The sequence below is a fragment of the Cricetulus griseus genome, chromosome 2 (assembly GCF_003668045.3).
Source record: "Cricetulus griseus strain 17A/GY chromosome 2, alternate assembly CriGri-PICRH-1.0, whole genome shotgun sequence".
Taxonomy (NCBI): Eukaryota; Metazoa; Chordata; class Mammalia; order Rodentia; family Cricetidae; genus Cricetulus; species Cricetulus griseus.
The window spans coordinates 381,595,742-381,614,019 of NC_048595.1; the positions used below are offsets into that span (position 1 = coordinate 381,595,742).

Sequence of the window (18,278 nt, forward strand, 5' to 3'; positions counted from 1 at the left end):
CCTTCCTTAGTTTGGTTTTTCTGCCTAACCTTATCCTTTATGGCTATTGGTCAGTCAGCTTCTTTATTAAACCAATCAGAGCATAACTTACACAGTGTACAAGAATAGTCCGCAGCAATTCTCTATGTTCCCATTTCCCCTCTGACTTCAGGAAGGCAGCCCACCAGTCACATAGAAAACTCCGTTTCTCCTGCATCCCCCATGTCCTACCTGCCTCCTTGAGGGCTAAGCTATGTATCTCACCTTGCTGTGTCCTCAAGTCTCTGACACCACACACAGCCTTCAGAACAAAGTTGGTATCAGTCCTTGGGGCCTGAAGACCCTTTTTCACTGGACAATGAATGGCCTTACAGGTCTCTGCACTTGGTCGCAGAGCCTGCAAGTATGTCACGTTCCACAGCACAGGGGCTATGCATATGGTATTAAGGCAAGTGGTTACAAACAGAAGACAACTTGAGATGTTCTACTGGGCTCAAGGTGGTCTCTGGGGTCTTTAATGGATAGCCCTTCCCAGCAATGTCAGGAGAGAAGCTCAAAGATGCTGCACTGCTGGCTTTGAAGATGGAGGCAGGAGTCTCACATCAAGGGGCACCTCTAGGAACTGGCTGCAGTCTTGCCCATTCCTGGACTCCCCCACTGACTTGGATCTATGGAGGGTACGCTGCTGCCATTTTAAGCTGTTTAATTTGCCCTGGGTCCCTGAATGCTGCCTGTAGACCACTAATCTATATCTGAGGGCCCTGGGACCACACTACCACATGCTCTTGAATGTCTGCCTGCACTGATGTGTGCACGCACGTGTTTACTCCACACATTCTCACTGCTGTGTGCATGTGTATACACATGCATGCATGCACACACACATCATCATCATCACACATAGCATTATTGTCATTGTCACACACACATCATCATCATCTTCATATACACATCCATCCTCATCGTCATCAATAGTTCCTTCGCAGTGCTGCAGCGTGGAATTACCTCAAGCCTCATCCCTCACTTTCAGCTGCCCTGCAGCTCAGCCTGCCTTCCCCACTGCCCTGGTATTCTATGGAATGTGGCATGCACCCTGCCTGATTTATTCTAGAATGGTTTAAACTATCATTTTTGGAATTGAATTATCTACTTACCTTAGGTAACATACACAAAACCATCTTATGTGGTTATCCATGCCTTCTCTACTTTTTTTTTTAAAGATTTTATTTATTATGTATACACCATTCTGCTTCCATATCTGCACACCAGAAGAGGGCACCAGATCTTATAATGGATGGTTGTGAGCTACCATGTGGTTGCTGGGAATTGAACTCAGGACCTCTGGAAGAGCAGTCGGTGCTCTTAACCACTGAGCCATCTCTCCAGCCCAGCCTTCTCTACTTCTAAACAGGGGAGGCTGGTGCTCAGAGAGGTTATACTGTCTCCCCGGGTTACACAGCCAGTAAAGGACTCAGGACTGGGATCCAACAACAGAGTGAACCCAGATCATAGGATGAAGGGTGGACCCACACAGGCTTGAGTTGGGTCCTGAGAATCATCCTGACTCAGTCTCTCCTGGAAGCTGAGGCTGTGACAGAAACCCTGCCCCATGCCTGTGGTGGAATTCCTGACTGAGCTGCTCAAGGTCCTTTCAACAGTGTAAAAGGCCAGATGGGTCATGTCTACTTGCCCAGAGGGTGACTTCCTTGCAAGAGTTGTCAGGCAACTACACAGAGAAAGGGTGTCTGTGGCTTCCCAGTGGGCAGGGAGGACCACACAGTGCTGAAGCAGACATCATTGGACAATTCCACAAAACAGCTAGGCCCCTTGTAGGCTCAGTGGGCTTCTCTTGTCCATAACCTAAGTATTAACAGCATTTCATACCCCAGAGGAACCTTTGATGTCCTCATAGCAGAGGCAAGACTGTTCCTGAGTTGTCTGTTATCTGGACGCACAAGTGGTGAGGACATCCCACAGGACCTGCTCTAACCCCTTCCTCACTCAGGACTCAGGGCCTGTGTTCTTCCACAACCGGGTTCTCTGATAGCACCCTTGCAGTCTGTGAAACTAACTACCTTGCTTGTGGCTGAAATCTGGCTTCCAGGTCCAATCCACTGTTGTCCACGAGAGGGAGCCAGTGCACAAGCCTTGACCTCCCCTGGGTGTGGAAAGTGGTTTAGGTTGGGGTTGGCACAGGACCCAGAATTCTACGCTGTTCACAGGGGTGTACCATCTATCACGATCCCTGAGGTCTTGTTTTGTTTGGGCTGTTGTAAGTTGGATAATCTTAATTCTACGTTATCTATAATGTAAAGAACACACAGATTGTTCTAAACACCGCCGAACTGGCATTCCTGAACATGTAACTTGCCTTTTGTTTTTTAATTTATGAATAAATTATTTTTCAACAGTTCTTTACACACACACACACACACACACACACACACACACACACACACAAACTGTATACCACAAATTTATTAAAGACAAAAGCAAAGTCACATACTAGTAAGATGGATATCCTTGTTTTTACATGAAGAACTGAGTCCTAGCTGAATATCTATAAAACAACAGGTATAGCATTTTTAGTATTTCCTCAGAGTTGGTTAGTGTCCTGACTTCATAATCATCACTTCTCTCAATGAGAACGCTACTTTGTATAAATGTGTAGTGAAAGTGGCATATGAAAGGGGCTGCTTACATATATTTCAGAAATTGTTGGAAATCCTGTCCTACTCTCAAGCCAAACTCATTTAATGATTTTTTTAAATAGCAGTTCTCAAAAATCAAGCATTCTAAACATGATAATATCCAAAGACACACTACGTGGATAATTACACTTGTTGTTCCCATATAGATATGTCCAGAGCTGACCACTTGGGATTGGGCAAATTATACAAGGGCTCTTCCATGGTTGCTTTCTCAGCAACCATTTACCACCTTCATCTAGAGCTGGGGACTTGTGGAATGTTTCTATCCACATTAGCATGCCAACTAGTGTTGCCACTGTGCCCAACTATGAGCCACAACAAAGATCAGGCTGCCAACATATCTCCAATGATACCGTACTGGAACTTTTATGTAACTTGCCTTTTTTGGCCACGCAATTCTGCAAAGTGGCTCAAGTTCAGAGTTTGTATCAGAGAGACCCAGGCTTTGCCTTGGCAGATCAAAGGACTTGTCCCAGATTCCTGGGAGAAGATAGAATTGATGGCAGAAGCTATGCTGTCTCCCCATGGACTCCTCAGACACCCCTAGGGAGTCTCCCAAGGTCCCTGCCCTTCTCTGTGTGGGGTTGGGGAGCAGGGAAGAAGGCTCAACACAAAACCACCTGGAACCATGGTGTCCAGACAGGCAAGCTCAGTCCACTGGCCCTCTGAGCCCTGACACAGACATAATTAAGGTCAGCCCGGCAGGATGTAGAATCACACGGGAGAAGGACCTCTGGGAATGCCGGGGAGGGATTCTTATTAATTGAGGTGGGACAACCTGCCCCCTGTGGGTGGGACCATTCCCTGGGCAGGGGACCCTGGGTTGCATAAAGGGAGAGGAGGAACTGGCCAGTAGCATGCATGCATGTGTGGCTTCTCTTCTGGCCCATACATAATGTGAACGACGGCCTGGACCTCTTGCTTATCCTGACTTCACTACCATGATGGACTGGACCTTGAACTTTGAACTAAAATAAACCTTCCCTTAACTTGCTTTTGTTTGAGGTTTATCACTGCAGCAGGGAAAGAAACTTAAGACACACACATCCACTCCACATAGCAAGGGCGCCTGTGCTGTCAGCCCTATGTAAATTCACAGCCAGTTCAAACTGGAGACCCATAGCTATTTTATACAGGTGAGCCTTCAGGGCCTTTGGCCCATTGCAGGTCTCAGTGCATGGCCTGTCTTATGGGCGGCGCCTCAACTCCCGCAGCCCTTTCTCCTTCACCTCATTATTTTATTCTCTTGTTTCTCCTTCCTTAGTCACAAGTTTGGGAAAAAAGTCACCTATTGCAGCAGCCTGCGTGAGCTCCGAGAACACCTTCAGTGCGACCAGCTGCTCGTCCCCCCGGAAGTAATACGGTGAGTGCCCACCGTCCCCAGGCATGGCTCTGGGGTCTAGTATCCACACACATGCACAGGAGACCAACCCGTGATGGCTGCATGTGGGCAGGCGGCTCACTCTTCTCACTGCCAGTGCAAAACTGATTAAAAACACGCTTAGGCACAGGTTTGCAGTTCTGCTTCGGAGCCGGATATGAAAGGGGTTCCCTGGTGTGCAGATGAGCTGTGTGTGTAGAATGAAATGATCCAGGAGTGGCAGGCGCAGGGGCTCTGGAAGACAGCTAGCGGAGTTTCATTCAGCTCCTGCGGGATGCCTCACTGAGTGTCTGTGGCAAGCCAGAGAACAGGATCTCAACTGAAGAGGAGCCCTGCTTGGCTTCAGGTCTATGCCAGGTATTCCAGCAGGGCTCCTGAGCTTGGTCTGACTCTGAGCATTTCACTTCTCTCTGAAGGTGCAGTACCCCGGCCAGGATGTCTAAACTTAGACAAGGGACAGAGGATATATGTTTCCCATTGATGTCAACCAAAGCCTGGCCCACATGTAGCACTTGGAGATGGCTTGCATGGCCAAAAGGCTGTCCCCTTGTGAGGTGACACTTTTCCTGTTGTGTCCACAGGTATGACGAGAAGCTGCAAAACCTGCACAAAGGCCAGCTGCCCCCTCCCACTAAGACTCCCCCACCTCGCCCGCCTCTGCCCACCCAGCAGTTTGGTGTCAGCCTGCAATAGTAAGTGATGAAGGGTGAGGCTACTCTGCTACCTTGAACACTGGGACCATCTGTGTCCTGGGAGGTTGTCCCAGGCCTCTGCCTGCAGTGACTAAGCTTAACTCTACAGGAGGCAAAGAGCCAAGTTCCCACTGAGGCCAAGTGACCACTGCTCTGTGTGTGTGTGCATAGGTAGAGGACAAGAGCTTTCTGGTCATACTTCAGTTCTGCCCTTCAGGCCTCTGGCTAGGACCCCTCCTCTCACCTTCCAAGTGAGATGTGCTCTTTGGACTTTGACCTTTAGTGGATCTTCCGTTGTTGTCGTCCCCTACTTGTTTACCAGGTAACTTTATTCCTACTCATCTGGGACTCCTCCTCCAGAAGCCTTCCCTGGTGCCCAGTCAGCCCAGCCCAGCCCTCATCCAGGTTCTAGCGTCACCCTCTGAGTTGTGGCTTTGTCTCTCTTTGGGTCTCCTGTCCTGGTAGCAGACCTGACCAATGAAAATCCAAGGCAATTTTTAAAAAAGGATTTATTTATTTATTGTTCATTGTTGTTTTGCCTGCATGTATGTCTGTATGAAGGTGTCAGATCCCCTGGAACTGGAGTTACAGACAGTTGTGAACTGCCATGTAGGTGCTGAGACTTGAACCCAGGTCCTTTGAAAGAGCAGCCAGTGCTCTTAACCTCTGAGCCATCTCTCCAGCCCCCCAAGGCAATGTTTTATCCTAAAGTAGCTGAAGCAGTCGGATCATCCACAGCGCACTGAGAAAGAGCTGGGCCTACGGCAGGTGTTTGAGACCTGTTGCATGTTCCACTTTGGTCAATCACTTTGCATTAGAAATACACATGAGATTTGATTTTTCACTTAAAACTCTGGCTATCTTTAAGGTCCATGCAGACTTGGGAACCCTGAGAATAGTTTTAGGGATGTTTGGTGGGGGTTCGAGTTTGTCCCCATCCTTCTTGAATCATCAGACCTATCGGCGTGCTCGAATGGCCTGCAATGCAGAGGGCACGCGTGGAAGGCAAAGTATGCCCAGAATATGTCACATCCTAACCCCTAGAACCAGTAGCTGCACCCGACTTCTAAGAAGGACCGTGCAGATGTGATTATAGACTTGAGATGGGGGTTCTCTGGGTCACCTTGGTGAGCTCAGGGCATCCCCAGGGTTATATAAGCAAGAAGCTATGAAGCTGGAAAAGCAAAGAGTATGTCCCTGAAGCCTCCAGGTACCAGCCTCACACCTAGACTTGAACTGTAAGGTAGTTCAGGTGATGTTTTAAGCTAATCAGACACCACAGCTGCTGGGAAGCAACAGGGGGTGGTGGGGAAACTGTCACATGGTTCTGTGCCTGCTAGCAAGGAAGGCATGACAAAGCAGTGTTCCCTGAGCAAGACAGGGGTGTGTCTGGTGACCCAAGTGGACCACACAGGAGGAGACTGCAGGGGAGGAGGGGAGTATTTTGGGATATCACAAAAGAGGACTGTTATTGCCTATGTGTGTGCCCCTGGATCAGCACTGTCCAATGGGGCTTTCTGCTCTGATGGGCAAGGTCTGCAGGACCCACTCCAGGTTGGGTGAGTGCATGACTACTTCCTGTCTGAACAATTTTAATAACACTCGTGACTGCTCCTACCGGACCACATGGTGCCTCCCCACCCAGAGACGTTCTCAGAGAGAAAATGCAGTATATGGTTAAATAGTTGGCCCCCAAACTCGCCACTAAAGAATACTTTCCTTTTCATGGATTGTGAAGGTACGCTGCTGTGACTCCTTTGTGGTCCACATATCACAGATGCCCCTGGTGGCCACCCCAAAGGCAGGTAGGGCAGTAACAAGTACCTCCAGGGGTCTCTGGTGAGAACTTGTCACTGGGAGACCCAGACCATTAAGTGACAGTTTTCACAATGTTTCTGAAGCCTGCTGATGTCCTCTGCCACTCAGAGTTCCTTAGTGTAGAGGCGCAAGCCATGCTACCTAATGGCCCATTACACACTGCAGAGACACCTGTCTTATCTATAAAAACCAAAACTGAAACCAAAAATGGGGCTAGGAGCACTTGCCATGTTGCCAGAGCTCACTGTATTTCATCATATACCATGGTGTCCAACACTGAGGAGGCAGAGACACATCTGGAGCTCACTGGCCAGCTGACCTAACCTGGTTAACATGTACAGTGAAGAATGTCACCCCAGGTTGTCCTTAGTTGCACCTCACACTCAGAAGCACACACAAGAAACTGTTGGTGGCTGTCATCAGTCTCTCAGCTCTATTGTGTGACTGCCTTCTTGGGAGAAGACTTGGTTTTTGTTTGGTTGTATGTGTGTGGGTATTTTCCCTGTATGCATGTGCCTGTACACTATGTGTGTGTCTGGTTCCTATGGATACCAGAAGGATGCATCAGATTCCCTGGAACCAAGGGAATGGTTTCGAGATGCCAGGTGAACGATAGGAATCAAACCTGGGTTCTCTAGAAGAGTAGACAGTGCTTGTAACTGCTGAGCTGTCTCTCCATTTCTGGAGAAGGCTATTTTTGTTCACCTCAGGTGGGAAAGATTGACAGACTGAAGAGGGGTCTCTATCCAAGTCTAGCCTGTAGACCAGTGCATTGATGGGGTCACTCGTGGGGGCATAGGTGACTCAGACAACTACATCACTGAGAAGCCCCACAAACAGCACAGGAGATGGTCCAGGAAAGCTTCACCCCTGGAGCTCCCTGTGGGATTTGTAGAAAGCCCCAAGCATGTATCATTCCCAGCCGTTTTTCACCGTTTATATATCTTTATACAAGCTGCATGTGTCTTGTAAGTTTCTGGTGAATGCCATGAGCCTTGTGTACTTTCCTCCTTCTTCCTCCTTCTTTCCCCTTCCTCCCCCCTCCAGGAGGGGGTATTTCATTCTGAAGCAAACAGACTTACAGCCAGGCCACCAGGGACACCTTGGTGTTATGACCTGAGGACTTGCAGGGTTATGCTGACACAGAGTTGTCAGAGGACAGGACACTGCTGGAACTGTCACATTGCTAGTTACTCCAGGACCAGTTACTGCTCTTGACAATCAGACAGACAGACAGCTAGGGTGCAGCTTGGCAGTGGAGCTCTTGCCTAGTGTGCATTACCGCCACCATTCACTCCAGCACCACACAGAAAAATCCACTTCATTATCTCTTTAGGGAACAGCAAGCAACGTCAGATGCCTTTGAATACATTCCGTGCACGCCACTTTAAGAGATAATCTGTGTGATTGCTCCTTTAAATTAATATTTTATGTTGTCTCATTGCCAATGACTATAATAAAATGGCAATAAACGTATTAAATAAAGCACCAGATATCTAATTTGTTTGGACTGCGAACGAATGGAAGACATTAAAATTCATAACCAAAGCCTATTCACCAATGTTAATTTGCTGATTTAAGTTCACAACAGAAAGCCATCACTTGGAACGAGCCACTTAAGCCAACAGAAGAAGGCAAAGTCAGGGAGTCAGAGGTCTCGCTTGGGTTGGGCTAGGGCTCAGAGGGGTTTGCCTAGCAAGTGCAAAGCCCCGGGTTCCACCCCCAGCACTGCAGAAATATAAACGCTTGCTTGCTGTTCTTGAGGAGGGAGGATAGAGATGTTTGTCCCCACTGGGTAGCTGTGAGTCTGGGAAAAAGAAGTCTAGATACGAGCCACTGCTTCCTCACTAACCCCATCCAAGAGCCTGTGACCATGGGCCTTGCCACAGAGCGTGCAGAAGATGCACTCTTTGCTAGCCCCTCCTCCAGGAAGCCTTTCCTGATGTCGTCACACAAAATAGGATGTGCAGACTTCTCCCCCTCCACACTCAGGTTCACACCCCACACCATCCACCTGTTCCTCAGAGTAGGATTCAGTGACCAGATGTAAGACTGACCTACACACGAATCCAGGAACTGTCCAGGCCTGGATTATTGGGTAAGCTTCCTTTTTTTTCTAAGTATGCCATTCTGTGGGTGAGTGTTGTCACAGCCATGGACAACTGCCACCATTGTCTAATGCCAGAACATTCCATCCATATCTGTTGTCCTTCCTTCCTCCCTCACAAGCCCCTCACAGACAGGAGCCCACTTTCCATCCCTAAATTCTAGACATTAAATGAAACCACACCAGGCACAGGCACTTTTAGCTGTATTCTTCTGCCTGGTGTCATTTTCCAAGTCCATAGAGGATGCATTTATTGTATAGCTGGATGCATTTATTGTATAGCTAGAGCAGACAGTGTTGGTTCTCTAGTAATTACTGGGCATTCTGCATGTTTCCATCTTCTCGTTATTATGCATAATGGCGGTCTGAAAATTCATATACAAGATTGTGAGTTACTGGGTTTTCTGTTCTCTTGGATCTACAGCTAGGAACCAAGTCACTGGGTTGGTTGTACAACACTATGACTTTAATGAGAAATGCACCTCCCAACCAGGACTCATGTGCTGTGCTGGATACGTGGTCCCTAGCTGGTGGCGCTGTTTGGGGAGGTTGTGGAACCCTCAGGGGTGAAGCCTTGCTCGAGGAAGTAGGTGACTAGGGGGAGGGCCTTGAGGTTTATGATCCAGCCCCACTTCCTGTCCCCATTGTTTCCTGATCCCTGGTGATGTGAACAAGCAGCTGTGGGCTCCCACTGCCATGATGAGCTGGTCCTGTGGTCATGCCTTTCCACCATGATGGACCATGACACCCCCCCCACACACACACACACATACACCTGTTTAGTGGATTTTTCTCAGGAAACGTAGATGATCCACAGGGTGACTCTCTTCATGAGAACCCACCAGTCCATTTTCTAAGGTGGCTCCAACATGTCCCACTCCCACCAGCAGTTTGAGGTCTAGCCTCTACATGAGGCTGCCAGCACTCACCATTGTCTTTCTTCATTATTGTGGCCATTCTGGTGGGCTTGGAGGAAAGGCCACTGAGTCTCTCCTTTTGTTCTTGTGGCTAGTGATGCCAAGTGTCCCATTATATAAATGGCTGTTCACATCACTTCTTTGGAGAAATGTCTTTTGGATCCTTTGACTTTTTTGGTTTTTTGTAAAGGCTTTAGAAATATATATTCTAAGGGGCTGGAGAGATGGCTCAGCAGTTAAGAGAACTGGCTGCTCTCCTAGAAGACCCAGGTTCAGGGCCCAGTACCCACTGTCTCTAACTCCAGTTCTAAGGGCTTTAGGCCCTCTTCTGGCCTCCACAGCCACTGCACACACATGGTGCACAGACGTGCTTGTAGGCAAAATGCTCATACTTTAAATAAATAAATAAAACAGTCTAAATACTTGGTTCTTTTTAATAGAATTGTATGTTTTTATGGGTGTTTTGCCTGCATATATGTCTATGCGCCACACAAAAACGTGTTGGATTACTTGGAGCTGGAGTTAGGTGTGGTTGTAAAACACCATGTGGTGTTAGGAATCAAACCCAGATAGATGTTTTGGAAGAGCAGCTAATGCTTTTAGCTACCGATACACTTCTCCAGCCCTTAGATACTGGATGGTTATAAGATATGCTTTGTAAATATCGTCTCCTGTTTTGTAGGTCGTCTTGATGTGTGTGTGTGTGCGTGTTTGTGTTTTTGTGTGTATGTGTGTGTGTGTGTGTGTGTGTGTGTGTGTGTGTGTGTGTGTGTTTGTGTAGGCCAGAGAAAAAATCTCAGGTGTTGTTCCTCAGTTGTCACCCACCTTATTTTTTGAGCTAAGATCTCTCGTCCTGGGGCTCAATGATTATGAGCTGGATTGGCTGGCCAGTGAGGCTCAGGGATCTGCCTTTTTCTGCTTCCCTGGTGCAGGAATTATAAGCACATACCACCTGCCTGGCTTTTTATGTGAGTTCCAGGGCTTGCACTCAGGCCTGTGAGCTTGTACATCAGGTGCTTTACCTTTGCACACCCCCCTGTCCTGAGAGTATCTGACCTACTTCCTTGTTACTAGCCTAGTGGTGGAGAGCCGGCTGCCCTGGACCCCAGTTCTGTGCTGTGTATGCTGACCCAACCTACTGAGCCTCCAGGCTATGGTATTAGCATCCCTGGAAACCAGTGTGTTAGATGCACTGCTGTTTCCAATAGGGCAGTGAGGCATTGCAAGAGGCACATAGGACACAGGCTCCACCCTCATGAGTAGACCTGGACCTTCTCTCTAGTGAGTTGCTTCTGCAGGAAGGTAGGTAGGGAGACTCATGCTTTTTCCTCTCTTGTGTTCAGCTCCCTTCCACCACTTTATAATATACAAGAACCCTGGCTAGGAGCCAACCAGGTTTTGGCCCCCCTGCACTTGAACTTCCTGTCTTCAGAACTATAAGAAAGAAATGTGTTTTATTTGTAAATGATACAACCTCAGGCCTCTTGCTATAGCAGAGTTTCAAGGCAATGGTGAAACCATTTCTAATTCCTCGCCCAGAGAAGACTGACTCCATAGATATGATGCCATGGCATTTCTGAGCCCTGCTGTCCTGTCACCTCCCAGCACCCTCACTGCCTCCAGATCCCCGACTCAATAAACAAGCTGTAGTCCGTGCATTTTGTGTGTTGCCAGGTGTGTTGGCACAGGCTTTTAATCCCAGCACTCAGGAGGCAGAGGCAGGTGGAGATCTGTGAATTCAAGGCCAGCTGGTCTACATAGTGAGTTTCAGGACAGCCAGGGATTTGTAGAGAGGTCATATCTTAACACACACACACACACACAGAGCAGTGCAGTGTTGGGAACTGAACTGAGGTCCCCTGGGTAGGCGAGTGCTCACAATTGACTGCTGAGCCATCTTTCAGCTTGATTTCAACCCTAGCTGTAGCCCACACTAGGCAGTGTGACTTTAAGTAAAATAATTTACCTCTCTGAGCTTCAGTTTGTCCTCTATAAAAATGGGGATGAAATGATGCCACTAACAGACATCCAAAGACATGTAATGCACAGTCAGCTGCCACCAACCCATCGGCACTGTCTGGCTGCCTTGGCTGACCCTGTGGTCAAGGGGTTCTCTGGTGGTGGGCGCTGCAGCCATTCCTCCCATCATGGGAACTGAATCTCAGAGGTCTGGGATAGGCACAAGAGACATTGACTGACTTGGAGAGCTGGAAAAGCCAATGCCCTGGGACAGACCCAGGTGCTCACACTGTCTGCAACCAGCCAACGAGCTTCACTGCAGTGGTTCCCCTCCCCCACTCCGCACTCCTGTTTGTGCATTCACCGCACACAGTGCATACAGAAGTAGGAATAAGCCCTCTCTGACTGACACCAAGCCCTTCTCTCAGGGGACAGGCAGGCTTATGAGCAGAGTATCCCCATGTGCCTGGACATTGCTCTGTGTCCCACTCTGCTTCTGCAGGTGCCCCTTGGAACCTCAGATCAGGGGATGCGTTAAATATGTCCCAAGCATCTTTAAAGAGACCTGACCCTGGCCTGTGCCATTGAGGTGCTCAGGAGGGACATGGTGTGACATTCCCCCATTGCCTTGGGCATAAGTGAGTGAGGCCCATCTGCTCTCCTGGATGGGATAATTGTTATTCTCAGCACTGACTGTGGAGCATGGAGCAATGTAGGGGCTAGCAAGTAGGGGCTAGAGGGGAGACGTAGGACTGTGGGGTACCTGCAGAGACTCAGAACTGGGGTGCCCTGTGGGTAATAGCAACTTCTGGTCAGGTCCCCTGTAGCTATAAGCCTTGACAGGTAGAATGCCACTCCTTAGGTCCACAGGCCAGTGGGCCCCAGACTGAGAAAATCTCTCCCCTTGGGGGACTTGGGTTTTCTCTGCTGTCAGAGGAGGTGGGGTTGTATTGTCCCGAAGGCACTGCAGGTCCCCGACGGATCTGCTATAAACCGCAAAGTTGAGCGAAGTCCCAGGCAAAGGGGTGTTTAGCGGCTTAGCCTTGTCACATGCTGAGCAGTGCTCTTCAAGAATGATGGCCATCCTGATCACTGCCATGTGACCTGGACGTCACCACGGCTCACTGGGTCCTAATGTTCTCTTCTGCTGTGGGTTATTTGTGTTCTGCTTGGGGACACCACTCGGTCCTGGCTTGAGAATCATTTCTGCCACCAGCACCATTGGCTCCTTGCTTAACAACACCTCTATATCCCTCAGGCCCTGAGAGGTCTGTCAGCAAGCACCCTTGCTTTCCAGAACCAAGGAGCCCGAGGCTCAGGAGGCTAAGGGTCTGGCTGGCAGCAGCACAGTTCTAGGAAAGGCTGGCTCCACCCATCTGCCTTCCTAGGAAGCAGGGTTGCAGTACCTGCTGCCACTGCCCTGTCATCCCTTCCTCCCCTCTGGGACATCACCTCCTCAACAGTTGGCCAAGAGGAAGCTGACATGGGACAGGTGGGGAAGGGCCCATCCATTCCTGAGCTTCTCGGGAGGCAGGGCCAATCTCATGGCTACTCAGTGACTGTCCAGGGTTCTACATGTGTGGCTTTAGCAGAGAAAAAGATATCCGTGAAACCAAACCATACATGGAGTCACAGTGTGTGGAAGCCATCGCTGCTGTGCCATGGGCACTGTGGTTGAACTGAGCCAAGTATTTAAGGTTTATCCCTAATATTCAGGGACTGTCCACATGGGAACAGATTTGCTGACTGCTTGCAGACTGACAGGATCACCTTGGAGGATGTTTCACATGTCACCCTGATAATCCCACAGCCAGCCCAGGTGACAGGCCTGGAATCACACTCACTTAACAGAAAGGGAAGGAGAGGCTCAGCCAGGTCTGTGCTGGCAGAACCAGGGCGGCTGCGCACACCACACCTCTCTGTTCTCTGCCTCTGTCTGGGTTTACACTCTAAATGGATTGTTACTGATCTGGTGTCCAGCTCATGTGTACATGGTGACCTTGAAACTATAAGTCACAGAATGAATGGAGTGGTGAAGAGGTGAGATTCTGGAGCCTGCCTTGGTTCAAATCTATGCTCTGTACTCCATTGAACAAGTCATGTAACCCATCTGTGCCTCAGTTTCCCCATCTGAGCTCCAGTCAGCCTGAAAACATTCATCTCAGTCTCATAAAACAGAATGGGTGCTTTCTGTATTTGCACCTGTTCCCTGTATCTCAGTGTCCTAATCCACCTTCCTCTTCAGGAGACCACAAAGTCCTTTCCCTGTAGTTCTGGGCCTAGCCTCACAAACAGCAAGTGTGTCTCAGTCAGCTGTCTCTGGTAATGCTGCATAACAAGTGATCTTCATCTCAGCAAGTTATAGGAGCAGGCACTTTTACTGTCTCAGTCAGTTCTTGTTGATGGTGCCGTGTAACAAGTAGCCTCACTCTCAGCATGTTACAACAGTAGGAATTCTTTCCTGGCTTCCATGAAGTGTGTAGAGCATCTGGGGTTCAGGTCATTTTATGTATCTTGTCATTTTTGACACCGGGCCAGAGTAGTGGCCTCCACCCAGGACCTCTGTTCCCCTGGTCAGGGCAGGAGCAAGCATAACCCAGTCAGGAGGTCTTAGAAAATGTGTGTATTATGTCTGTGCATGTCCCACAGCAGGTTGTGTGGGCCAGTCCATGGCCAGGGCACAGACAGGCAACCCCCCTGTAAATAAAGGTGACACAAAGACACTTATCCTCAGACACTGTAACTCCCTCCACTGTGGTCCCCAGTCAGCATTATCTATACCAAGTCCTTCTCAATGTCTGCTGTTACTGTGCCTCAGGCCCATGGTTTTATCATGTTTTGTTTTGTTTTGTTTTGTTTTGTTGAGACAGGGTCTCTCTGTAGTCTTGGCTGTCCTGGAACTCACTATGTAGACCAGTATCCATCCGCCTGCCTCTGCCTCTTGAGTGCTGGGATTAAAGGTGTGTGACACCATTCTCCGTGAGTACTTTTTTAAAATTGGATGAGCAGTTAGTCTGGTCTCCTAGCTCCATAGTCACAGTCAGAATGTTTTGTACCTCTGTGTGTCTTCTTGTCTGTAATGCTTTTTTTTTTCATCTTTTGCCCTCTGGCAAGCTCCTACTCATCCCTCAAAACCTCCGCCTTGAAGCAGCCCCCTGGGGAAGCCTGCAGCCCCTCAGCATTCCCCACAGTATATTCTGGGTGCAGTTCCAGCACCGTGTAGTCCTTCCAAATGTTTAAACTCTCGTGGATGCTTCACGGGGCCTGAGACTGTTTCTCTCCCTGGACACTCCTTGATGTTGTATTTTCTTGGAATGGGGAATCCAAGCGCCTTCCCCTGGCAGTGCCTGCCATCAAGGTCTAGAATAAGCCAGTATTTTCTTCTCCTTCAGCCTCAAAGACAAAAATCAAGGTGAACTCATCCCCCCTGTGCTGCGGTGGACAGTGACATACCTGAGGGAGAAAGGTAAGGAGATAGAGCCTGCCGGGCCACTCAACAGCGCCTTTCCAAGGGCTTCTGTTCAGATCACAAACACTCCACAAGCCAGGTGCTGCCGGAACTTTGACCTGAGCAAGCATGTGATGTGGCCCTAGATGATCTGGCTTTAAATACATATGTGTGTGCATGCCTGTGTGTGTGTGTGTGTGTGTGTGTGTCTCATGTACTGGCTGTGTGACCTTGAGCCAGCTGCTTACCTTATCTGGGCCACCAATTCCCTGGTCTGTTAATACCAATGCCTGATTCACACAGTTGTTGGGTGTGTGCACCCCTGTGAGCAGTGGGTTCATTGACTGGGCTGAGCCTGGGTCTGCAGGCTCCATTGCCCATGGATGAGTATGCTCCATGGCTTGGAAGGCTTGGGCCTCACTGCTTTCTGAGATCATGGCTGGAAGACAGAAGAAGCATTGTATGTGCAAAGGTCCTGTGGCCACCTTAGGTGTATGTGGGTCTGTGAGAAAGCTAGGAAGGAGAGGTAAGAGAGACCAGAAAGACTTCAGCCTCCAGGTTGCTGCCCAGTGTCCCCATGTATTATGTTACCCACATGGAGTAGCTCGGGGCTGACTTTCTTTCCCGGTTGTGAAGCCAACAGGGGCCTGGCAGGAAGGCAGCCAGTTCATGATGCTGGATAGAAGAAAAGCCGAGCAATTTCTTTGGGGGTCACATAGCTGCTAGGAGGCAGGGGCAACTGGGACTCAACGATGTGTTTCTGCATTTCCTTCTCTTAGAGAGGGAGGGCCTCGAGGTAGGATATCAGGTGACTGGAAAAGCCTGACATGTTGCCTCAGGAGGTTGATGCTGTAGACAGGGGAGTCACAGAATCTCAGGAAGGCCAGAGTTCTGGGATCTGAGATGTCTAGTCTCTTCTTCCTGCAGGGCTTCGCACGGAGGGTCTGTTCCGGAGATCGGCCAGTGCCCAGACTGTCCGCCAGGTGCAGCGGCTGTATGATCAAGGTGATGCCCCAGACCCCTCCCTCCTGCCAGATTCTCAACTGCCATCCCCAAGTCCTTGGTAACTGTATACTCCACCTAGCCCCAGGAACAGGCCTGGTCAGGACTGCTGCCTGGGAACTCCAACCACCATCCCATTGTAGAGCAAGGGGGTCTTATGTCCTGACTCCAGCCTGCTAGGCAAGGCGCTGCCCTAGCCCTCATTGCCTTTTTGCCTTCTCCACTGACACCACGTGGCCACATGTTTTGAACTGATACTTCAAGGTAGGGAAATCATGTTATGGCTCTCCATAGGCAGCCCCAACCCTGCAAGCAGAGAACTGGCATCTGAGCTGGGGGTACCCCCAAAATAACACTAAACAAGTAGCTATTTTGCTCCCAGGAACACTTGCACCCTAGCCCTGCTTGAGCTTTCCGTGTTCCTGTGATTGCATGTTCACTCATCAAACACTAGGCCCACACGGTTCCCATCTGGTCATTTAGGCATCAGCCTGGCCCTGTGTGTGTAGCTCCAGAGCCAAGGCCCTGACCTTGGAGTTCAAACCTCTTTCCAGAGTCAAACTTTACCTGGAGGGAACCAATGGCTGGCTCTGTGGGCACTCTAGAAGAGGGAGGCAGTAGCAAGAAGAGGGAAACTGGTGGGGAGCAGCACCCTCATGCCCAGGTGGGGACAGAGGCATCCCTGGGACATATGGCTATGACCTACACCTCCCCCTCCAGCTTCCACGCCATGGACTGAGTGAGCTGCTCAACCATGCCATGTCCTGTGTTCAGGGAAGCCAGTGAACTTTGATGACTACGGGGACATGCATGTCCCAGCTGTGATCCTGAAGACGTTTCTGCGAGAGCTGCCCCAGCCGCTGCTGACCTTCCAAGCCTATGAGCAGATTCTTGGGATCACCAGTACGTACTCACACAAATCCTGGCCTCAGGGCATCCCTGGCTGACGACCCAGGTCAGCCTCTGTCTTGACTGAGGTAGTGTCCACCCTACCTTGGCCCATTACTGTCTGTTCTGTGGGTCAGCAGAGGGGAACTTGGGGCCACCCCTCTATTCAGTGAGGCTGTGGACTGCTGCTGACATTAAACAGGCCGTGTTGTCCTTGGGATTGGGGAGAGTGACCCTAGCTTGCCTGGTGGCCCTACCCAGGTGGCTACATTCTCCTTCAAGTGAAGTATGCAGGCTCTTCCTGGGAACCCTGTGAAAGCTTCCTGGAGGCTGTAGTCTCCAGAGACAAGAAGAACACTGCTGGTGACCAAGAAGTCCAGAGAGTCATCGACCTGGCCCAGAGGTCACCAGTTGTGTAATCTGGCGCAAGCCATGTGGCCCCTGGGTGCTCACTTCCCTCATCTGAATTCACCAGGGCTCATCTGAGGATGGAAAGTTCATAAAGGGCTAAGGATGCAGCTCAGGGAATAGAACACTCACCTAGCATGCAGGAAGGCCCAGATCCCATCCTCAGCACCAAGTAAAGTAGGCATGGTGCTGTGTAGATGTAACCCCTGCACTTGGAAGGCAGAGACAGGAGGGTCAGGACCTCAAGGTCACCCTTGGCACAAAATATGCTCAGCTGACTGCTGTCACAGAGTCAGTGTCATGACATTCTGCTGCTCTGCCTGCTTCCCTGGGAAGGGGTAAGAATGACCATGATAGCCAAGGTGGCCAGTGTCTCTCCCATGTCCTCTCTGCAGCCATCATTCTCTGAAGATGGGCTTGAGACTGTGTCATCCGCAGCCCGAAGCTGGTAGCCACTGTTTTCTTGGAAATGTGAATTGCAAGGAAACTCCTTGTCCACTGAGATTACTAAGCAACCATAGCTCAGTTCCCCCAAGATGATGGCTTTTATTAGAAAGCCCTCAAGCTTTTTATAGATTGGAATCCTGTGTCCTAGGGGAGCATTCGTACAGTTCCAGAGTCCCCTGGTCACTGCACAGCCTTAGCAGGGGGACAGTAGTATGTCAGAGGCTGGGGGCTCTGGAACAGGGTTGTGTACACATCTGTGGGTGGAGGGTCTGAGGATGTAGATTGGTTGGGAGAGTGCCTGGCCTCCATCCCTAGCACTACATAAACCAGGAATAGTGGCATACACCTATAATTCCAGTACTTGGGAAGTGGAGGCAGGAGGACCAGGAGTTCAAGGGTATCCTCAGCTATATAGCAAGTTTGAGGCCAGCCTGGAACATGTGAGACATTGCCTCAAAACAAGACTCAAATGGAGGGCAAAGGTGGGAACTGAGGGGTCTATGTATGAAACATAGACTGAC

General features: G+C 49.7%; 1 protein-coding gene across 3 annotated transcripts in view; it reads left to right on the forward strand.

Annotated features, from left to right (window-relative positions):
* Arhgap8 (Rho GTPase activating protein 8) overlaps positions 1-18,278 on the forward strand; it is a 51,569-nt gene that overhangs the window by 29,285 nt on the left and 4,006 nt on the right. For all 3 annotated transcript variants that reach the window (XM_027396151.2, XM_027396152.2, XM_027396153.2), the window contains exons 6-10: positions 3,955-4,053; positions 4,653-4,763; positions 14,957-15,030; positions 15,940-16,017; positions 16,789-16,917. In XM_027396151.2, the coding sequence (XP_027251952.1) occupies positions 3,955-4,053; positions 4,653-4,763; positions 14,957-15,030; positions 15,940-16,017; positions 16,789-16,917 (491 nt within the window). The remainder of the gene's footprint in view (positions 1-3,954; positions 4,054-4,652; positions 4,764-14,956; positions 15,031-15,939; positions 16,018-16,788; positions 16,918-18,278) is intronic.